The sequence below is a fragment of the Pongo abelii genome, chromosome 5 (assembly GCF_028885655.2).
Source record: "Pongo abelii isolate AG06213 chromosome 5, NHGRI_mPonAbe1-v2.0_pri, whole genome shotgun sequence".
In the NCBI taxonomy this organism is placed as follows: domain Eukaryota; kingdom Metazoa; phylum Chordata; class Mammalia; order Primates; family Hominidae; genus Pongo; species Pongo abelii.
Window position 1 is genome coordinate 101,492,051 of NC_071990.2, and position 21,627 is coordinate 101,513,677.

The 21,627-nt window shown below is 33.0% G+C and overlaps 1 protein-coding gene across 4 annotated transcripts in view; it reads right to left on the minus strand.

Moving 5' to 3' along the window:
- ASCC3 (activating signal cointegrator 1 complex subunit 3) overlaps window positions 1–21,627 on the minus strand; it is a 377,280-nt gene that overhangs the window by 81,789 nt on the left and 273,864 nt on the right. For all 4 annotated transcript variants that reach the window (XM_024248504.3, XM_024248503.3, XM_054557910.2 and 1 more), the window contains 4 exons: window positions 13,563–13,700; window positions 13,351–13,471; window positions 12,175–12,307; window positions 8,420–8,545 (listed from right to left, as the gene is read on the minus strand). In XM_024248504.3, coding sequence (XP_024104272.2) covers window positions 8,420–8,545; window positions 12,175–12,307; window positions 13,351–13,471; window positions 13,563–13,700 — 518 coding nt within the window. The remainder of the gene's footprint in view (window positions 1–8,419; window positions 8,546–12,174; window positions 12,308–13,350; window positions 13,472–13,562; window positions 13,701–21,627) is intronic.

The following is a 21,627-nucleotide window of genomic DNA, read 5'->3' on the forward strand; positions in this document are numbered from 1 at the left end:
TAAAAAGCTAAAAAACTTTTCAAAAATTATCTTTAAAAGATCTTATCAAAGGACAAACAAGAATACTACACGTGAAATCTCAAGTTACTTTTTCAAATCTTAATACTGATGAAATTTCACCAGTTGAGAATGAAAGAGGTTTTATATTAATGTGAAACATAGATAAAGTTACACCAAATGGTTTGGATTTAATGTGAATAGTGGCAGCCATTTCCTGTTTGGTTTATGTAAACCTGGCCAGATATCTTGCTGGGAAATTTTTCATCAGTATTGAAATGCTGCTGCTATAACTGTCAGTAGTGGGAAGTCATTTGTTACAGCACCATGTTTTTTTATGTTCAGATTATGCAGCAATAATAATGACACAAATAGCGAAAGTGGTTGCAGGAACAGCTGAAACTACCACAACATTTTTGCCTCAGATATATTTAAAAGCTTTCTCAGGGGAAAACAGAGTAAAACTGAACTTACAAATTGAATCCAGAACTCAATTTGGAATATATTATATTTTATGAAAGCACCAGTACATGTGTTTATATTCATTTGAACAAGTTAATGTGTGTGTGTGTATGTTATATATATATATGTGTGTTTACATATATAAACATAATTATCTTTATATGTGTATATATTTGCATATATACATAATATACACACACAAGAATATAAATAGACATATAGTGACCAACTCAGGAACAGTGGTTGAAATCTTTGTCAACACAAGTTTTACTTTTGGTGTGCTGTGGTGAGGACTTTATAGTAGTATGATTAGCTGAAGGGAGCTGGAATATGAGGTTGTATTTCTTTACCTGTATATGACTATATTATAAAAATGGTCTTTCTTTTCTATTGTTAAGTAAACCTCAGTCTCTTTGTTATACACACATGCAGATGAACAAGCATGCATACATATTCTTCCTTCCCAAGAAAAGTCAAATCTCAGTTCATGGTACTAGATGATAAGGATTATTCAGGAAAAATTAAAACTATACGTAAGTGTTTCATTAGAGACAATTACTTTAGCATTTCAAAAAATTTCATCAGATCTAAAAATAAGTGGGAAAAATTTACCAGTTTCCTGTGGCTTGGTTTGCTTCCAACTTTTGGAAGCACAAAATTGTATTTGTCTGTGTATTAACACAGACAATAATAAAAAGATACAAGCGAGGGCCAATCACAAGAATGTGGAGAAAAGGGAATCCTTGTACATGGTTGCTGAGAATGTACATTATTAGCACAGCCTCTTTGGAAAACAGTACGGAAGTTCCTAAAAATCTGAAAATAGATCTAGCGTATGATCCAGCAATCCCAGTTCTGGGTATATACCCAAAGGAATTGAAATCAGTATGTTGAAGAGATGTCTGCACTCCTATGTTCACTGCAGCATTATTCACAATACCCTAGATATGGAAACAATATAAGTGCTCATCAATGGATATTCAAATGGATTTAAAAAATATGGTGTATATATACACAAAAGAATACTTAAAAAAGAAGGAAATTCTATATTAGCAACAACATGGATGAATCTAGAGGGGGAGGAATCTAGAGGGCATTATGCCATTGAAATAAGGTAGGTAGTACGGAAAGACAAATACTGTATGATCTCACTTATATGTGGAACCTAAAAAAAGTCAAACTCATAGAAGTAGAGGGTAGCATGTCAGTTATCAGAGGCCATGCGGGTTGGGAAAGCCATGCAAGCAAAGGGGGAATTGGTCAAAGGGCATAAAGTTTCGGTTAGACAGGAGGAATAAGTTCTGGGGATGCATTGCACAGCATGGTAACTATCGCTAATAATAATGTATTGTGCATTTCAAAATTACTAAAAAGAGTAGATTTAAAATGTTCTTGCTACAAAGAAATGATAAGCATGTGAGGTGATCGATATGTTAATTAGTCTGATTTGTTCATTTCATAATGTATACATGTTTTGAAACAGTACATTGTACACCATAATATAATTATCAGTTAAAATTTTTTAAAAGAAAATTTATGTTCACACAAAATCTCACAAATATTTATAGCAGTATTATTTAAAAAAAAGAGTCAATCAAAAAAGAAGGTGGCAAAGCTTGACTACAGCTAAGTAAAATATATAAATTGTCAAAATTTACTTAGGCACATTTTTCCATTTTTATCTAGATGTGAAGATTTATATATTATAACTGACTGTTTTTTGGGGGGGCATCAAAAAAAAGGGTCATTTGAATGAGTATGGCAGAGTTTCCGTAAAGAACTCATTGTTCAGCATAGCACTGAAAAGAGAAGTGGACAGGGAATGTGGACCTGACAATGAGCACAGTGATGGAGAATGGGATGGAATCCCAGTGTTGCCTCTGTCACTTGGGAGCTGTGCTACTGGGAGCAAGTTGCTTATTCTCCCTGTGCTTCCTTTATTTATAAAATGGGGATCATAACAGTACTAAATGAGTTAAGCTCCTCAAACAGCATTTCAAATATAGTAGATACCCAATAAATATTATCAATGCAGATTTTTGTTTACAACTTTATTAATTCCAATTTTTATTTTTATAAATTTCTTTCCTATATTTACATTTTGCTATTGTTCTGCATCTAGTTTTTTAAGATAAATGCTTATTTTATTTTTAAGCATTCACATATTCTATTAGGTCTGTAAAGATATAAATATTCCTTAGAATTGTGCTTTAGTTTAAATTCATTGTTTTATTATATTACATTTGTATTTTTGTATAGCTGTGGTCTACACCTTTTGTTTTGATTTCATCTTTTACTAGAATAAAAGTTTTATAATCCCAAGCAGTTAAATTTTTTTGCCATCCCTTTTATTATTTCTGGTTTTATTATATTACACAATGAGAATGTAGCCTTATGATCTCTATGTTGAGGTGTTCTTTGGGGTCTACTTCATGGTAAATTTTTCAAAACAAATCTTCCATTAGTGTTTGTAAGTAATGATATTTTGTTAGGGACATATGTACAAAGATACAATAGATACAAATTCAAGGATATTATTATTTAAATCCTCTTTTTTATGAAATACTTATCTTTTTGATGTGTTAAAGTCTCCTAACATGACTAATTTAGTTGGGCTATAATTTTAATTGAATTTCAGTTTTTGCTTTATATATCTGATGTTATTTTTAGTTCTCTAAAAATATGTAAACTACCACAACTTTCTAGTGATTGTGTTTGTTACCAATATGATACATTCTTCTTTGTCCTTTGTATTTTTTTGCCTCGAATTTGGTTTTGTATGATTTTAATTCTGCAGCTGCCGTTTTCTCTTTGTCATCATTCTCCTTTACACCTTCTTTCAGTCGTTAAATTTCAGCTTTTCTATATCAATCACATTTGAATGAATCTGAGAATTTCTCTTTTACAACAGGGAAGTTTAAATCATTTACAATATTTATTATTATAGTTGACCTGACTTACGGCATAAATAGATCCCGTCTGTCCCCTGCTCAAAACTCTGCAATGGTTCCTGTTTCATCCAGAATGAAAGTCAAAATCCTCACCATAGTTTCTAAGACCACCCATGCCCTATATCACCATGGGCCCTCCACATCCCCAACCTCATCTCCTGCTATTTTCCTGCTTTCACTTATTCTACTTCAGCCACATCTTTTTCTTGTTGTTCCTTGAATACACCAGGCACGTCAGCCTTAGAATCTCTCTTGTTCCCTTGGCCTGAAATGTCATTTCCTAGAAAGCGGTCAACTTTCTTACCTTTGTCAAGTTTTGGCTGAAATATCAGCACCCTTAATAAGGCCCACCCTGACTTTCTTTTTAATACAGTATTGTCATCTCCCATCTCCCCCCAGGCCACCTTCTGGCTCTCCCAATCTTCCTTATCCTGTTTTCCTTCTAAACATCTACTACCTTTTAACAATATTAAAATCTACTGTTTCTGCTAAAAGAACATGAGTGCCAGGATAGCAAAAGTTTTTGTTTAGTTGACTAATACATCTTCAAAGTGGCTAGAGTGGTGCCTGAAACATAGTAGGCACTCAATAAATGTTTACAGAATTAAGAAATAAAAAAATTAATTTTTAAATGCTTATACTTTATAATTTTAAGTAAATTTTATGATTTTTGAGGCTAGAAGTCATTATTTATGTTGCTACTACCTTCCAACAGAAAGTAAGAGTTGCCAATCATAGCTTTTTCTGAAAAACAAATTATTGCTGTATCTATTCTAGATTTATGAACTTACATGGGAACAGCTTGGGCATAGGGTTCTACTTCAGAATAATAATGACAGCCCAGCCAGGTATCTCAACATATGTATTGGTGGCTACTGAAGGAACCAGCATATGAAATATGAATGGTCAAGAGTGGATAAACTGGGCCAGGTGTGGCGGCTTATGCCTGTAGTCCCAGCACTTTGGGAGGCCGAGATGGGCAGATCACGAGGTCAGGAGACCAAGACCATCCTGGCTAACGTAGTGAAACCCCGTCTCTACTGAAAATACAAAAAAAAAAAAAAAAAAAAATTAGCTGGGCGTGGTGGCGGGCACCTGTAGTCCCAGCTACTTGGGAGGCTGAGGCAGGAGAATGGCGTGAACCTGGGAGGTGCAGCTTGCAGTGAGCCGAGATAGCGCCACTGCACTCCAGCCTGGGCGAGAGAGCAAGATTCCATCTCAAAAAAAAAAAGTGGATAAACTGTTACTTCTGAAAATCAGTTGAAGCCACATTTATCAATATTGACTGGACTTTTAAGACTGTTAAGACTTGGCTAGCTATAAGGGCTAAGGAGGGTACTGCAGGCAAGAAGAAGAGTGACAGCAGAAGCACAAAAGTGAGAGGAACCTCTTATGTAGATGGTGTGGGTTAATATCTACACTAGCCCCTTTGGTGGTAGGTGGGAGATACTCAACCCTCTTTTTGGGGTAGCAAGATGTGAGGGAAAGCAGCTGCCACAATTACTAAGAGCTCTTAGTCAATGCATGAAGACAATTTACCCTTCTGACTTTCAGTCCCCAAATTTCCTACAGCTAAAGAGGTGTGAACTAAAGAAGACTCATTTATTTACATGGACTACACTGACTACCACCATGTGTGAGCAGGAGACATCCTAAATTGCTAATACCCAAGAATACTCTGGATCAGAGGCTCACTATAATTTCTCTAATTTGTAAACCTCTTAAGATTTCATCTTTTGTCTACTGTGATAAGTCTCCCCAAACTTCCTGTTCTGCCTTTCATTACTACTGTTTATTACAGTTTCATGTGGATTTTCTCACCATAGTATTATAAAATAGAAGGCAGTTTGTAACCAGAGCAACAGGGAGTCATACCTACCCAGCTCCCTGTGTGTGGGACTCCTGTTCTGACCCGTGTCTCCAACTGTGCTCCTGGCTCATCTCACTCTCATGGTTGAAAAAAATGTAAACACTGGACAGTTTCCTACTCATTATCTTAATTTAAAGATTTACTGTATTCTATGTCTGCTAACTAAACGTTATCTAATTCCCACCCCCTATATAATACATTTAATTTCTGATCAATACTATCCGACAGTTCACAAAGTAGGCAAAATTGAAAGACTAAAAGCAGGTTAAGCAGTTAGAGAACTATGGAAGCAAAGGAGAGGGAAGATCAAAAAGTAAATTTGGGGTTTTAAGTCAAGGTAAACTGACACAGTGATAATATTAAGAAAAGTAAGAAAGTTAGAGTAGAGAAAGATTTTTAGAGTTATATGATTAATGCAGTTTTGGACATGTTAAAGTGAAATGATGGTGGGAAGTCCATGTGGCAACATTCAGAAGGCTGGAGAAATAAAATTGTAACTTGATAGCAGATTATAGCCACATATTTTAGGGTCTTTCACATACAAGGTGGTATTTTAAATATAGATAGGACCAGCAGAGAAGAATCTTTTAATATTATGTCCTGAGAAGAACACAGTATCATTTCTGTAATATTCTTGCTGAATAGACATAATTTGAATTTAGTGATGAGGAAACCAGCAAAAGCCAAATTGAAGGACATTCTACAGAACAATTGGCCAGTTTTCTTAAAAAATGTCAAGGTTATGACAGACAAAGGAAGACTGAAGAAATATCACAGACTAGAGTGAACTAGACAGGGCAACTAAATGCAACTCAGGGTACTAAACTGGATCTTGGATAGAAAAGGGACGTTAGTGGAACAACTGGTGAAATCTGAATAGCTTATAGTATTGTATAAATGTTAATTTCCTGATTTTGATAATTATACATGGTCATGTAAGATGTTAACATGGGGAAGCTGGGTGAAGGGTATACAGTGCTGCTTTGTACTATTTATTTTTTTTGCAATTTAAAATAGATCAACAATTTAAAAAAATTTAAAAAGAAGATACACATACAAAGGGCAATGTATCTGTGGATTCAGTAAGGAACTACAATTTGCGAAAGTACTAAATTGGCCTCAGAGAATTATGTCTCTGTGTGCTAACTAGACAAACTGACTAAAATGACTAGGTTCTTATCTCTAACCTAGACTCTTCAGGATGGTACAGATCAGTAAAGCAACTGACAGAGAGTCCAGAACAACAGCTCAAAATCAACATTATATTCTTTATAATTAATACAGAATTAGAATGGCTTTATTCATTTATTTAATTCTCAATATGACCCAGTGAGGGAGGGAGGCTATTCGTTACTTTCCAGATGAAGAACGTCTAGCTCAGAGAGGTAAGGTGACTCAGACTCACACCATTAGTAAAGGATAGTGAGGAAATAAGAATCAGTGTGTTGATTCCAAGCCCAAAGCTCTTTCTGTCACACTAAATGCCTTGATTCTTATGTAATAGAAATGATAAATATATCTACAGTTACATGCCAACTCCCGCACACACACGCACACACACAAACACAGTTGTAGATTATGAGTCAGAAAACCCGACTTCGTAAGATCTGGCTTTATCAACAAATACTAATGGGACCTAGAACAAGTGACTTAAAGCTTCCAGCTTCCATATCTTCAATACCAAACAAGAAGATTGGGCTAGAATAAATGTAAAGTCTATTCCATGATTCTAATCCTGTAATGTGTGTGTTTACTGTGGTAAATGTGCAGTTCTGGATGGCTATCTCACTAATTTTGCAGCTATGTTCTCAAATAATATTTAGTACCTAACCCAGACACCCTAACGGTGGAGGGAACTGGGCGAAATGTCACCATATTCTCAAACTCCTATCTAAGTAAGTGAAAATGTTGGCTGAAAAGAAACTTCTTAAGGTGTTAGTAGGCAAGATTTAGTAAGAACATTTTCATCATGACTTCTCTAAGACTTTACAATGGTTTAATATTTTCTTTTACTTACATCTGGAAAGTGCCTTAAAATTGACCCTCCCTCCATTCACTCTGTATCTAAGGTCCTCATCATCTTTTCCCTATTATTCAGTAGCTTCCTAACTGGCCTTCCTGCTGTAATGGTCTTTCCATCCCAGTTCACTTCCTACCATAGTACAATAAATACTTAACAAAACAAAACCTAATTTGGTAATGTTAATCCATATTTAAAGACACTCACCAGAGCCTCTAGGATCAGATGCAAACTCCTTAACACAGCATAAAGGCCTTGTAGCCTCTGGTTCTTGGCCTACTTTCTAGTCAAGACAATCTTGTCTCCCTTCTCCTTACGTTCTGGCTACATTAAACTTTTTCATATTCTCTAAACACTTATGACTCTTTCAAGCCCCGAGGATTTTTGCCCACATAATTTAATTCTGCCTGAAGTGTCTTCCGCCTTTTCTACTCCTGTTCCTGATTCAAGATTTGGATGAAGTGTTACCTTTTCTGTGAAGCTGTCACTCTCATAGGCTTGAATATCGTTCTATTAGAGGATTTATAATTTTCATTGTAATGACTTATATGTGTTTTTCCCACACTAAAGATCAGCCCTTAAAAAACAGGGAGTCAGGTACTCATTTTTACATCTCAGTGTTTAGTTTACCATCTGAAAAACAGTAAGTGCTGAATGAAGATCTAACATATTGTCTGGAGTGACAGTCTACCACGCCTCAATTTTATTTTCTCTTGCAATATTCTTATTAACACTTATAAATGTCCCGCAAATTTTTTTCCACCTACAACTTCACAAGCCTCACTCTTTTCTGAATTCCAACTGCATCTAAGTCAGTCACTATCATGTAGTTTAGCACATTTCTTAATGACTTCAGGTATCTCATGTCTCAATTACAGAGCAAACTCCTCAGGATGGCTTAAGGTAATTAAAATAGGTTAAGTAACAAATGCATATAATTATTGATATTTTATATACTGTGATATCAGAAATACCATCTGATTCTTTAGACAAATTCATATACCTAGAATCTCCAAAGTTCTGCCTTTTTTGTATGTACCTTAATTTGGAGTTTATTACTTTCAAATATGTCTTATTTTGGGGCAAAACAGAAAGGTATATAACTGCCCTTGCACTTACCTGGGATTCATGATAAGACGTCGGAAAAAGTAAGTCCAGGTGATATAATCCAATGCATCTTGCTTAGATGTAATTGTACCACCAGCAATCTCTGCATTTAAGTGGTCAGAGAGCACTCCTAATAAACTATATAGTGAACAAGATATGGGAAACATACAAGAGCATTAAACTAAAAACACTGAAATTTATCTCACATAGTCAAGATTCAGATTTTATGTTCTAAGATAAAAACAAATTTGTTTTATATAACTTAAATATTTAGTATATAATTTTGTATACTGTGTAAATAATTCATTCCAAATTATTTACTGGGAATTTGGTTCCAACGTACTTTAACCATGAGTCTATAAATCACTTAGTACCATGAACTCAGGTGAACCCGTATTATTCACCAGTACATATATGTGTTCTCATTTTCTTTTAAAGAAGTATGTCATAATTTTTATTTAAATGTGAATAAAAAGTGGGCTAGTTAGAATATCACAAAAGTACTATTATAATAATATTTTTCCAGATTAAGTTAACAGTAGTAATAATTTGTTGAAAGCAATCACTAGTGCCTGTCACATGGTATGTACTCAATAAACGGCACTTATCACTACCAATCATTTTTGGAAAATAAATTGCTAGGTGTAAAATAAATACAAGCTGACAAAAAGAAAGCTACTGACTTTCAGGAGATGAGGACAGCCACGAGAAGTAGAGTAAGAGCAGGCAACAGAAGAGATATCTTGCAGAAGAAGGAAGAGCACAGGTACAGGACATGGAGTAAGTATAGAATAAGTACTGAGGCAGATTAAAGGAGAGTTGACATGAAAGAGATGCTATTTAGAACAGAAAAGTGAGCAAATATATTCTCTTCGTTAATTTGTAAATATTAAAGTCCCTAGTCATATAAGACATTATGTATTAGGTGTTGTGGAGTACACAAAGATAATCAGATGTGTTGAAAGACTGGTATAACAAAATGTTCAGTTTAGTTTCTTATGTTAAATATAAAAAAGGAAGCAATGTTCAACAAAAGAAAAAGCTAAGTAAAACTATAATTCATGGAAAAATATGCAGGTATTAAAAATAGTTTTTGCAAAGGACATGAGAAAATAGTTATAATAAGTTGAATTAAAAAAAAGTTGCTATGTTACTTTCAGGTCACCAGCTGCAGACTACAAATTGGTCCAGTCAATTTTGAGATCAAATTCGTAATATCTATCTGAACAATCACTATGAACCAGCAATTTCACTTTTTCATTATGATCTGCTAGAGAAACATTTACATGTGAGAATAGGAAAGAAAATCTTTCACTGCAACGTTATACATAAGAGGAGAAAACTGGAAATTCTCTAGGTGCACATTAATAGAGAAATGAATAAATAAACTATGAAATACTATGTAATACATAAAATAATAACGGTCATATCAAGGTACAAAACAAAAAAAATTTAGTTAACTTTTTATTGAAGTATACACAGATAAAATTACATAAATTATATAGGTACAACACAATTAATTATTACAATGTGAACATAGTTGTGTAATCAACATCAACATCAAGCATTGAAAGTGTCCCAGAAGCCCTCCTGTTGTGCTTTTCTAGTCACTTTCTTCTCAAAAGAATATTTGAACTTCCATTTCTCTTTGTTACCTTACTGCAGTGGTTTGGGCCTGTAGCTCAATGCTTACTGGAAGAATTGAGAGCAAAATCCCTATATCATTCCCTATCTCAAAGAGAAAGCTTTCAATATCTTCTTATAAATTATGATGCTTGATATAGATTTTTTGTAGATATTCTTTATCAGATTAAGAACATTCCCTCATACTCCTGCTTGCTAACAGTTTTATTATAAATAGGTATGGAATTTCATCAATTTTTTTTACATCTATGAAATGATTATATAATTTTTCTCATTTTTGTTCATGTGGTGAATTATATCCATTCATTTCTCAAATAAACATCTTTGCATTTATAGAATAAGCTGCATGTGGTAGTAATATATTATCTTTTTATACATTGCTTGATTTGATTAACTATTGTTTGTTTAGGATTTCTACATCTATATTAATGAGAGACGTTTGTTACATTCCCTTCTCGTAAATTTTTTGTCAGGTTTTGGTATCCAAGTTGTTCTGGTATCATAAAACAAGCTGGTAAGTATTCTTCCCTTTTCCACTACTAGGAAGAGATTGTGTACGACTGATGCTATTTCACCCTTAAATGTTATGAAGAATTCACCATTGAAGCTTCTGGGACAGAAGATTTCATTCTAAAAGATTTTAAATTTCAGATTCAATTGCTTTGATAGATGAGAGACTATTTAGATCTTCTATCTTTTTGTGTCAGTTTTAGTAATTTTTAAAAGAAATTTTACTATTTGATACAAAATTTAAATATTATTTGCATTAGGTTGTTAATATCCTATTATTATTCCAGTCTGTGGTATTTTTCCATTCCTGATATTTAGACTAAAAAATTTACCAATTTTATTCACCCTTTTAAAAGAACCAACTTTTGGTGTTGTTGATTTTTCTCTAGTTATGTTTATTTTCAGTTTATTAATTCTTACTCTTTATCTTTTTCTTTCTTTGAGTTCAATTTGCTTTTTTTCTAAATTCTTGAGATCAGTACTTAGACTACTAATTTTTTTTTTCTTTTTCCTTTATTTTTCTGCAGATAGAGTTTCACCCTGTTGCTGAAATTAGAGTGCAGTGGTGTTACGGCATGCTGTACCTCAAGCTCCTGGGCTCAAGCAATCCTCCTGCCGCCTCAGGACCACATGCATGAACCGCCATGCCTGGTTAACTTTTTTATTTTTACTTTTTTTTTATAGAGACAGGATCTATCTATGTTACCCAGGCTGGTCTCAAACTCCTGGCCTCAAGCAATTCTGCCTCAGCCTTCCAAAGTGCTAGGACTACAGGTGAGAGCCACTGTGCCTGGCTGACTTTTAAGTTTTTAAAATCAACATTATTAGCACTTATAAAAAATAAAAAGAACCAATAATTATATACAGGATAAATCAGATGTTTTGTCTTCAATGCAGTTAGAATATGGTAAAGGAGATCCAATATATAGAAAAGGACTATGATAAAAGGTAGAAAGTGATAAGTGTTTATAAGTGAAAAATACCTAAATCTAAAGGAAGAAAGGTTATTTTCAGCTGAGAAAAAGACTTTGAGAAAGGGGTAGTGGTTACAGGGTCCCAAAAGAGGTATAGGATGATTCTCAAATGAGCCAGCAGCCTAAATCATTAATTACATGCTCCCTTATTTTGGATATTTATTGATTAACGGTACAACTGTACTATGAAAACCCTCACCAAACTAATACTTTATTAAATGTTTATTATGTGATAGACACTGTTCTAAGCACTATGCATTTGATCATTATTAATACTCTATGAGATAGCTGGTCTTGCTACCATCTCCATTTTACAATAGGTACAATAAGGCAATGAGGTGTTAAGTAACTTGCTCAAGATCAAGCAAGTAAATGGTAGAGCTCAGATTTTCACCCAGGTCATCTGGCTTCATAGCCAACACGACTGAACACTGTACTATACTGCTTATTTTAAAAAGTTATTTTTAACATTTAAATTATAATTGAATATTGTCATAAAGTGATAATTATACTGTTTCACATTATATTAAATTCTTTTAAGCTACCTGTTTTACTGATTTTTATATAATAAAATATAACCAGAAAAACACCAACTTGTGATGAAATAAATCCATTTAAACTAATTTAAATAAGATTTACCTTGATTCCACTGGGAAAGGTTCATAAAGAAATTTTTTATAAAAGTCTTTCTTTATGTCATGAACTAGAATTACAGCTTTGCCTTGGTCATCAAACTGCGGCCTCCCAGCACGCCCCATCATCTGGAGGACATCTTTAAAAGAGAGAACAAAGAGATATTCTACAATGTGGCATATAGCACAAGGTATATTTACTGATTATGGCATGCTTCTATAATCAACCAAATAACAAAAGAAACAGAATATTGTGATAACATGTTTGCTATGTTGATGGCTACTACTACATTGAGTTCCCTAAATTAATATAATTAACTCAGAAAATTGATAATTAAATAAGCAAGTAACTATGACGAAAAACTGAGTCTTTGAAAGGGTCTTTCTTAACATTTATAGATGTAAGAAAGATGAAAATTCCCTTTAGTGGAATGCTTTAAAATGTTGTTTAATAGATATTATTTTAATTAAATAAGAAAAAGTAAAAAATAAAATATATATACAAAAATCTTTTCAGCAGAGTCATTTGATTATTTTCCCCATAAATAATGAACCAATTTAGGCCTTGTCCTCCCTGCACCCTGGTATAAAATTTCTTTCTTTTAGCCTACATAAATCTCTGAGATAACTAATGATTTAGAAATGATATAGCTTTTACATGTATTCATTTACTGGAAATATACATTGAGTGTATTTCCCTTTTTGAACTCACTGAAAATGCTTTTATCATGTTTTAAAATATCTTAACAGAGTCTTCATGCTTAAGTTGTAGCAATAAACACTTTGGTTCTGGAAATCCCATGGAGGTATCATTTCTAATGAAACATATTTAAAATTAAGCAAAGCAATACTTAGTCATAATTTACTAAGGAATTTCACTAATAGCTCCTAAGAAGTACTTTTATCTATTTATAAATTTGAAACCAACTTTGGTTGGCTTAATAATAAGTACTTTAAGGCACTTATTATTTTCTTACTTTTGTGTAAGTAAAAGTAAATACAGCAGCAATATTTTGTATAATATTTTAACTGGAAACAAAAAGTCTATAATTGCTTATCATCTGTTTAAATGTGACCAATTCTCAAAAGTTTAATTTGTGGAAATTCAAATTAATTATTCAAATTCAAATTTACTAAGGGTAAAATAGAGCTTCATGTATTTCTGTGAATTTAAGAAAATTACCTGTAATGGGAAAATCCACATAACGTCTTGTTTTTCCATCATAGTATTCTGTTCCCTTAATAATTACTAAATGAGCTGGAAAGTTTACACCCCAGGCTAATGTGCTTGTAGCAATAAGAACCTAAAAAGCAAAATAAAATCTTACATCTAAGTAAAATATAACTTTTAAGTTACATTTAAATATGTTTTCACTGGAGAAGAAAAAAAAGTACCTGAACTTTGCAGTTTACAAATAGTTCCTCTACTGTTTTTCGGTCCCTCTCATGTAGTCCAGCATGATGCATTCCTATTCCGAAAGCAAGGGTCAGCTTGAGGTTGGAATCTCTTACTGTTGCAATGATATTCTCCATCTGCAAGTAAAAACACGATTACAAGATGTAGATGTATAACTTTAAAATTTTCATGTTTCGAAAAACATTAATTTTGTTTTTATGTTATTATATGGACATAAAATATATGTCCCATATACAGTTATGATTAAAGTTCAATTAACTGAAAAGAATATCTACTTGGTGAGAATATATACTCTAAACACACTAAAGTTTAAATGTTATCCATCTTATTTTTATGCATCAAGAGAAAAAATCTGTAGATAAATGGTATGTCCTTTAACGAGTAACAACCATTATAAAGGATGCAATATTTCAGTGTCTCTGTTCATCTCTTGTTATAAAAAACACTGTTTTTGAAGCTCAGTGCCAAAAATTTTAAAAATACAGACCAAAAAATAGTGGAAAAAAAATCAGCCATAATCCTTGCAGACAGAAAGAAATTGTTCCAATTTATGCTTTCTTACAGAACTTATTGGCCCTGAACAAGTCACATAACCTCATTGAGCCTGTTTCTTTAACTGTAAATTTGAAATAATAACAGTAATCTTACATACGCATTTAATCTTCCCTAAAGCCCTGTAATAGTAAATACTATTATTCATCCTATATGTAAATTTAGTAATGATAAAAGGATATATATACCTATTCAAAAACTGTTTTCCAGAGAGGCACACAGCTATAAACATATTAGCATCTCAATGTTACTATGTTCTCAAAACTCTGAATATTATTTAAAAAATCAAACTGGTGTATTTTTGTTTACTTCTTATCTTCGATCAATAGTACAGCTAAACACTTTTTATATTTATTAGCTGTTTTATAATTTACCTTTTAATTTTTTAAGTCGATGTGATAGTCTTTTTTTTTCTAATTGGCTTGTGATTTTTTAATATATTAACGATATTAACCCCTTGTCCATCATATGCTATAAATATATATATACATAATCTTTTTTTTTTTTTTTGAGGCGGAGTCTAGCTACGTCGCCCAGGTTGGAGTGCAGTGGCGCGATCTCGGCTCACTGCAAGCTCCGCCTCCCGGGTTCACACCATTCCCCTGCCTCAGCTTCCCGAGTAGCTGGGACTTCAGGCGCCCGCCAACACACCCGTCTAATTTTTTGTATTTTTAGTAGAGACGGGGTTTCACCGTGTTAGCCAGGATGGTCTCTATCTCTTGACCTCGTGATCCCCCCGTCTGGGCCTCCCAAAGTGCTGGGATTACAGGCGTGAGCCACCGGGCCCGGCCTGCTATAAATATTTTTGCCCCCAGTTTTTTATTTGCACTTCATTTTATGCTTTAACTTTATGGACCTAAAATTGTAAATTGGTCCCTTATGTTTTGTTGCTTAGAAAACTTTTCCAAAATATATACATACATATTTCCCCATTTCTTCAACTTTTGTTATAGTTTTATTTTTTAAATTTAAATAATTATCTTGTAATTTATTTTTGTATAGAAACTATGGTAGAAATCTAAGTTTAGTTTTCCTAAATAATTAACCAATTATTCTAGCAATATAGGTTAAATAATTCCTTATCTTACTTTAAATGCTACATTTAGTATATTCACAGTTTTTATATATTATAATTTTTACATTTTTAAACATTTCCAGCCTCAGTTTAGTTCACTAAACTGTCATATATCTAAATAGTTTTTGAAACTCATGTTGTAGAAATGCTCTCTGAATATTCTATCACTTTCCATTCTACATGGAAAATACTTAAAAGTAACACAAATTTTATGGGAAGAAAGAGCAAATCTTATTTTCTTACAAAATTTGTTGCAAAGAACTAAATAGTTGTGGCTGGGTGTGGTGGCTCAAACCTGTAATCCCAGCACTTTGGGAGGCCGAGGTGGATGGATCATGTAAGGTTTGAGGTCAGGAGATTGAGACTAGCCTGGCCAACATGGAAAAACTTCATCTCTACTAAAAATACAAAAATTAGCTGGGCATGGTGGTGCATGCCTGTAACCCCAGCTACTCAGGAGGTGAGACAGGAGAATCGCTTGAACCCGGCATGTAGAGGTTGCAGTAAGTTTAGATCATGCCAGTGCATTCCAGCCTGGGCAACAGAGCTAGATTCTGTCTCACAAAAAAAGAAGAAGAAAAAAAGAAAGTCCAGTTTCTTTGTTTCAGATAGTTCTCTGTCCTTGAAGCAGAGGATAACATAAGGCACAGCATAAGGAAGTTCTTTCTGGGCAACTCCATGAGGAGAATAATGTCAAGACCAAGTGATTTGAGAAGACATGAGCACTGAAAAGAAGGATACATCTCTTAAAGTTTCACCACCACATTCCAGCAGTAAGCAACAGGGGAGAAGTAACTTGGAAATAGTAAATGCATAATTTTTATATGCCTGAGATAGAAGTATAAAAAAGTGACAATTTCTTCGGATCTTATTTCCTTTTTTTCTTCTATTAGCAACCTCATATATATAAGTATGCTTGCAATACACTTAATATCTTGTCTGTGCATAAATCAGTAAGTAGATCACAAAATCCTCAGCTTGAGAAACTATTGCTGCTGCTGCAGTTTAGTAAAAATGTATGACCAAAATATCCACATAATGAAACATTCCAACTGCTTTCTTGTTCTTTTATTTTCACTAGTCAGAAAAATTTTCTAAGTTTTTTTTAATGTGGAAGCAAGCTGTTTTACGCTTATAATAATCCATAAAATAGGACAATAAAGTTTAGCTTTATAATAATTACTAAGGTATTAAAAAAGCACTGTACAAACTAGGTGATATTTTAATGACATACACATAAGAAATGTTATTTATCAACTTTCGCTGAACTGAATACAATGTCTAAATAGTTCATGTATAAATAGTTCATTCTGTTTGGCCACATAGTATTCTTGTATTATTTACTTTATGAACTGTTAAGCAGGAATATGGAAATGTATTGATATGAATCCACTTTACCTTAAAATTAGCACAGGATATGTAGGCTGACTATAAATGCATGATATAAGGAAAGGTGCTTGTCTTGTCTCATAAACTACATGTTAGGTATTCTCATTAGAGAACTTATTACCCATTTTTTGTTCAATAGTTCACAGCATACAATGTCTTCAATTTACACTACAAGGAACTAATTCACTGGTGTCCTTGTTCTAATAATTAGTTTGAGAGATTTTTTTTCACTTTTAAACTTACATAAGTATATATAACTTGTGTAATTTATAGTGCCCCATGGCAATGCCAATCATACCCAAACAATAATGTATCATTTGCCATAGGAAAGCTAAAGAATCCTCTGGCAGAAGGTCTGGTGAGGCATTAATATCCTGTCTTTTGCACCAGGGAAGGCTAACAGTTTCTCAATCTCCTAGACCCCACTTTCACATAAATCAATGCAGTAAAGAGAACTGTTTGTTTATCTGAACTGGCAAAGACTTAACATCCTCATGAAGACAATTGCACACACAAAAAACTTCATTTATTACATGGTTTCTCTGGATGAATTTCAAATTATTTGAACATCATAAAAAGCAAAATTTATAGCTGTTAATCATTAAGCACAAAATACTACTAAGACAGCCTATACGAATTTGAAAATATAATTTTTTGAATTATATACATCTTTGTTACTGTACTTAAAAATAAGTTTCATCTTGATCAAAACATCTTAAGACAAGCAAAAGTATTCAGGAACTTAGGACAATGAAAGTTTAAAACATGATAATAGATATAATTTTTTGAGCACTTATAATATGCCAGGCATTGTGTTTATCACTTTACAAAGATTATCACATTTAATCCTTTATATAAAGTAATATAGTCCTAATATAACACTCAATTAATTTATACAACTGAGTATATTTCAAATGGAAAGACCCAGTGATTTTGAATACTAAAGAGTATACTTTCTTTGCCCTGGTTCCATGAGAGAATTAACCCCCATAAAAAATACTTGGGTTACCATCTTCTCAATTTTTCCAGTGATAGCTAGTACTTTTCTAGATGGAGAGGAAACAAGTTTATTTTATACATAAAATGGATGCCTTGGACATTAAGCCTTAATTCTTGTTAAGAAGGGTTGCTATAGAATTTAAAAAAAAACCATGATAAATGAAACACTGATAAAAGAAGTTTTACTTCCATAGTTCATTTTTGTTCAACAAATTATTTGTTGTAATGTATAGGTATCTTTCCAATAAACAGCCTTTGAAATATGTCTGACCATCTGATTGTTAAAAAAATTATTCAATATTATACATAACAGAAAAACAGATCTATGTTATTCTAGGTAGTGATCTTTTTCTTAAGGTTGGGGGGAGGAGGCACATAGGTAAACTGTTGAACCATTTACTTTAACTTAATAGAATTTTTTTACATTTTATATTTATTATACTCAAAAAGCTTTTGTAGAAAGATAGATTCCATTTAAGTAGATACATTACTCTGTGCCTGAAATACATTCCAGTCAGAATATAATTCAGTGAGTTGATGACAACGTTGGCTCCAAAAGAAAGGAGGAGACCAGATTGGACAAGAATGAGCTAACAGATTGTGCAGCCCAATTCTGTCCTTTTGAGTGTGATATATTGTTTCAAGATGCTAAAAACCCATACTTTCTCAAAGCATATCTGTTGTGCTGGTTTTCTTATTTTCACAGAATCCTCATTATCAGAACTCTATACTCTTTTCAAAGCATGTCAGACTCAGACCATATGCCACTGAATAATGCTTATCAATTGTCTGAAATGCTCAATAAAGGAGGTACCACAGAAGAATCATGAAAGTTCTGAAGAGTTTTATTTTTAAATAAAAATAATTAAATCTATCATATCTGGTACAGATATTAAATGAAATTAAAACATTTCCTTATAATCACCAAATGTTAATTTCTTTTAATACAAGTCTGTATGATAAACCCCATATACTGAAGGAAGAAAAACAATGAAACATTTTACAGCACTCTACTGATACACTCATAAAAAAGAATTCAAGAAATAAATGAATTAAAAAGAATAGTTTCTAAACTGTATCAATACTCCCAAAATTTATACTCCCTTGCTCTTTCTGACGCTCGAAGACAAGCACACCTCAAAATGATTTATCATACTTTCAATATATAAATATATTTATATGTGATTCAATTACATATGAAGTAAATATATAAGTGAAATATAAATTAAATGTACAAATGAAATACAAACAATAACAGCTAAATCTTTGCTATTTTGCCAAAAAAACACAATACTATTTTCAATGTTTGCTTTTTAGTTTGGCTTAATTCTTTTTTCTTTCTTTCTTTCTTTCTTTCTTTTCTTTCTTTCTTTCCTTTTCTTTTTTTTTCAGGAAAGCATGCTTACATTTGTCTTCAAATATTTTTTGAGGGAGGGTACAAGCAGAATCTTATTACATGTCTAGATTGCGTAGTGGGCAAGTCAGGGCTTTTCGGGTACCCATTACCTGAATTGGGTACATTGTACCCATTAAGTAATTACTCATAGTCTACCTCCCTCTCACTCTGTCACCCTTCCAAGTCTCCATTGTATATTATTCCCCTCTCTACATCCATTTGTATAAATTAAATTTTTTTATTTTTATTTTTTGTGGGTAGTCACGTGTATACATTTTAGCATCCACTTATGAGTGAGAACATGCAATATTTGGCTTTCTGTGTCTGGCTTGTTTCCCTTATGATAATGACCTATAGTTCCACCCATGTTGATGCAAAAGACATGATTTCATTCTTTTTTATGGCTGAATAGTATTCTATTTTGTATATATACATTTTCTTTATCCAATCATTTATTGATTGATACTTAGGTTGATTCCAATCATTTATTGATGGATACTTAGGTTGATTCTGTATCTGCTATTGTGAATAGTGCTGCAATAAATGTATCAGTGCAGGTATCTTTTTGATATAATGATTTCTTTTTCCTTGGGTAGACACCTAGTAGTAAAATTGCTGGGTGGAATGGTAATTCTATTTTTAGTTTTCTGAGAAATCTCCAGACTATTTTTCCATAGAGGTTGTTCTAATTTACATTCTCACCAACAGTGTGTTAAGAATTCCCTTTCCCCTGCATCCTCATAGATGATAATAGCCATTCTGACCGGGGTAAAATAATATCCCAGTGTGGTTTTAGTTTGCATTTTTCTGATGGTTAGTGATGTTGAGCATTTTTTCATATACTTCTTGGCCATTTGTATGTCTTCTTTTGAAAAATGTCTATGTCCCTTGCACTTGGCCTAATTCTTAATAAAAGCAGTATCAAAACTGGGTTGTAGGGTAAGATATTAAAGATTTTTTCTTATTCATGTTTTTGATTTAATTTGCCACGCTGTTGGTAGGAAATCCCAGTGTAAGCACTTCATATTTATTTCTGATTATAACTTTTATCTTTATTTCCATTGTTGAAGAATTTTGATTCTAACTCATATTTAGCATTTCCATATATTGAAAAACTTAAAAAATGCAGATAAAGGTAATGAAAGGGACTTTATATTTCGAAAGTAGTATATTGTAAAATGCGTAATTATGATATTAACATGAATTAAATTTGTGAAGGATCACAGCAGGCAAAAAGGTATAAATATAAGATCAGATTTTACCACAGCTGTCAATAAAAAGAACCTATTTATAAGGTATACTTTCATGTTGCTATACAATCACAGTAATAACAGTTAATATTCATTAAACATTTAACTATGTTTCAGTATCTTAAACGTATTAACACATGTAATCCTCACAACATTCCTATGAGGATGGGTTTCTTATTATTCTCTTTTATAATAGAAGAGATGGTGCGCAGAGATTAATCCTACCAAGGCCACATAGCTTGTAACAGGCAGTCAGTATTGACCAAGAAGCCTGGCTCCAGTCCTCCTCTCAAGCACAATGCCACCCTCTAATCACTACATGAATAAGAGGGATATTTAGTTAACTACTGAAAGTAATAATAGTATTAATCAGGCTTAAGGGTGAGCCCCATTGTTTTAGACTATATGCAGAAAACAAGTAAGATTTGAGATAATGAGTAATGTATTTGAAATAATGAGTAATGAAATAATGAGTAACTCTATGCAGATGATTTATAAATCTATTTTTTCTTTGAGTATTTCCCACTTCTATGCCTAAAAATGAAGAATATCTAAAATTATTTTTTTTAAACTAAAATATTACCTTTTTCAACTACCTTCATGATTGAGAATGGCACAGCTCCTGTTGTTTGCTCGTTTGATATTTCAGCTACTAATATTTATTTTTTTTTCCTTTTCTTAAAAAAAATTTTTGAGATGGAGTCTCGCTCTGTCGTCCAGGTTGGAGTGCAGTGGCGTGATCTTGGCTCACAGCAACCTCTGTCTCCCAGGCTCAGTGATCCTCCTGCCTCAGCCTCTCGAGTAGCTGGGACTACAGGTGTGTGCCACCACACCCGGGCCAGGCTTGTCTTGAAATCCTGACCTTAGGTGATCCACCCACCTCGACCTCCCGAAGTGCTGGGATTACAGGCATGAGCCACCGTGCTCAGCCCAGCTACTGATTTTTCTTTATTTTTATTGTACTTTTGTCCCCACCATGACTTTTCCATCTTTTCTATTCGATATTGTTGTCACTGATTTCAATTACTGTATGGCAGATTAAAATAACACAGACTCTAGGTTAGCTTCCCTGTTTTGAGTTCCTAAGCTGCCACTTGCTTGCTCGTGCTATCTGGACAATCACTTAATCCTTCTAATTTCAGTTTTTGCATCTATAAAACTGGGATAATAAAAACTACCCTTTGAGAATTCATGATAAAATGTGATAATATAAACTTTAATGAATTCTAAAGTACTCTATATAAATACATCACTTAATACGTAGTTTAGTAAAAGTAAACTACTATTATGCTTAGCAATAGGATATGCATGCTACCAACATATCTTCAATAGGATATGCATGCTACCAACTAAGGCAAAATAAAATAAAACAGCCTCCTATA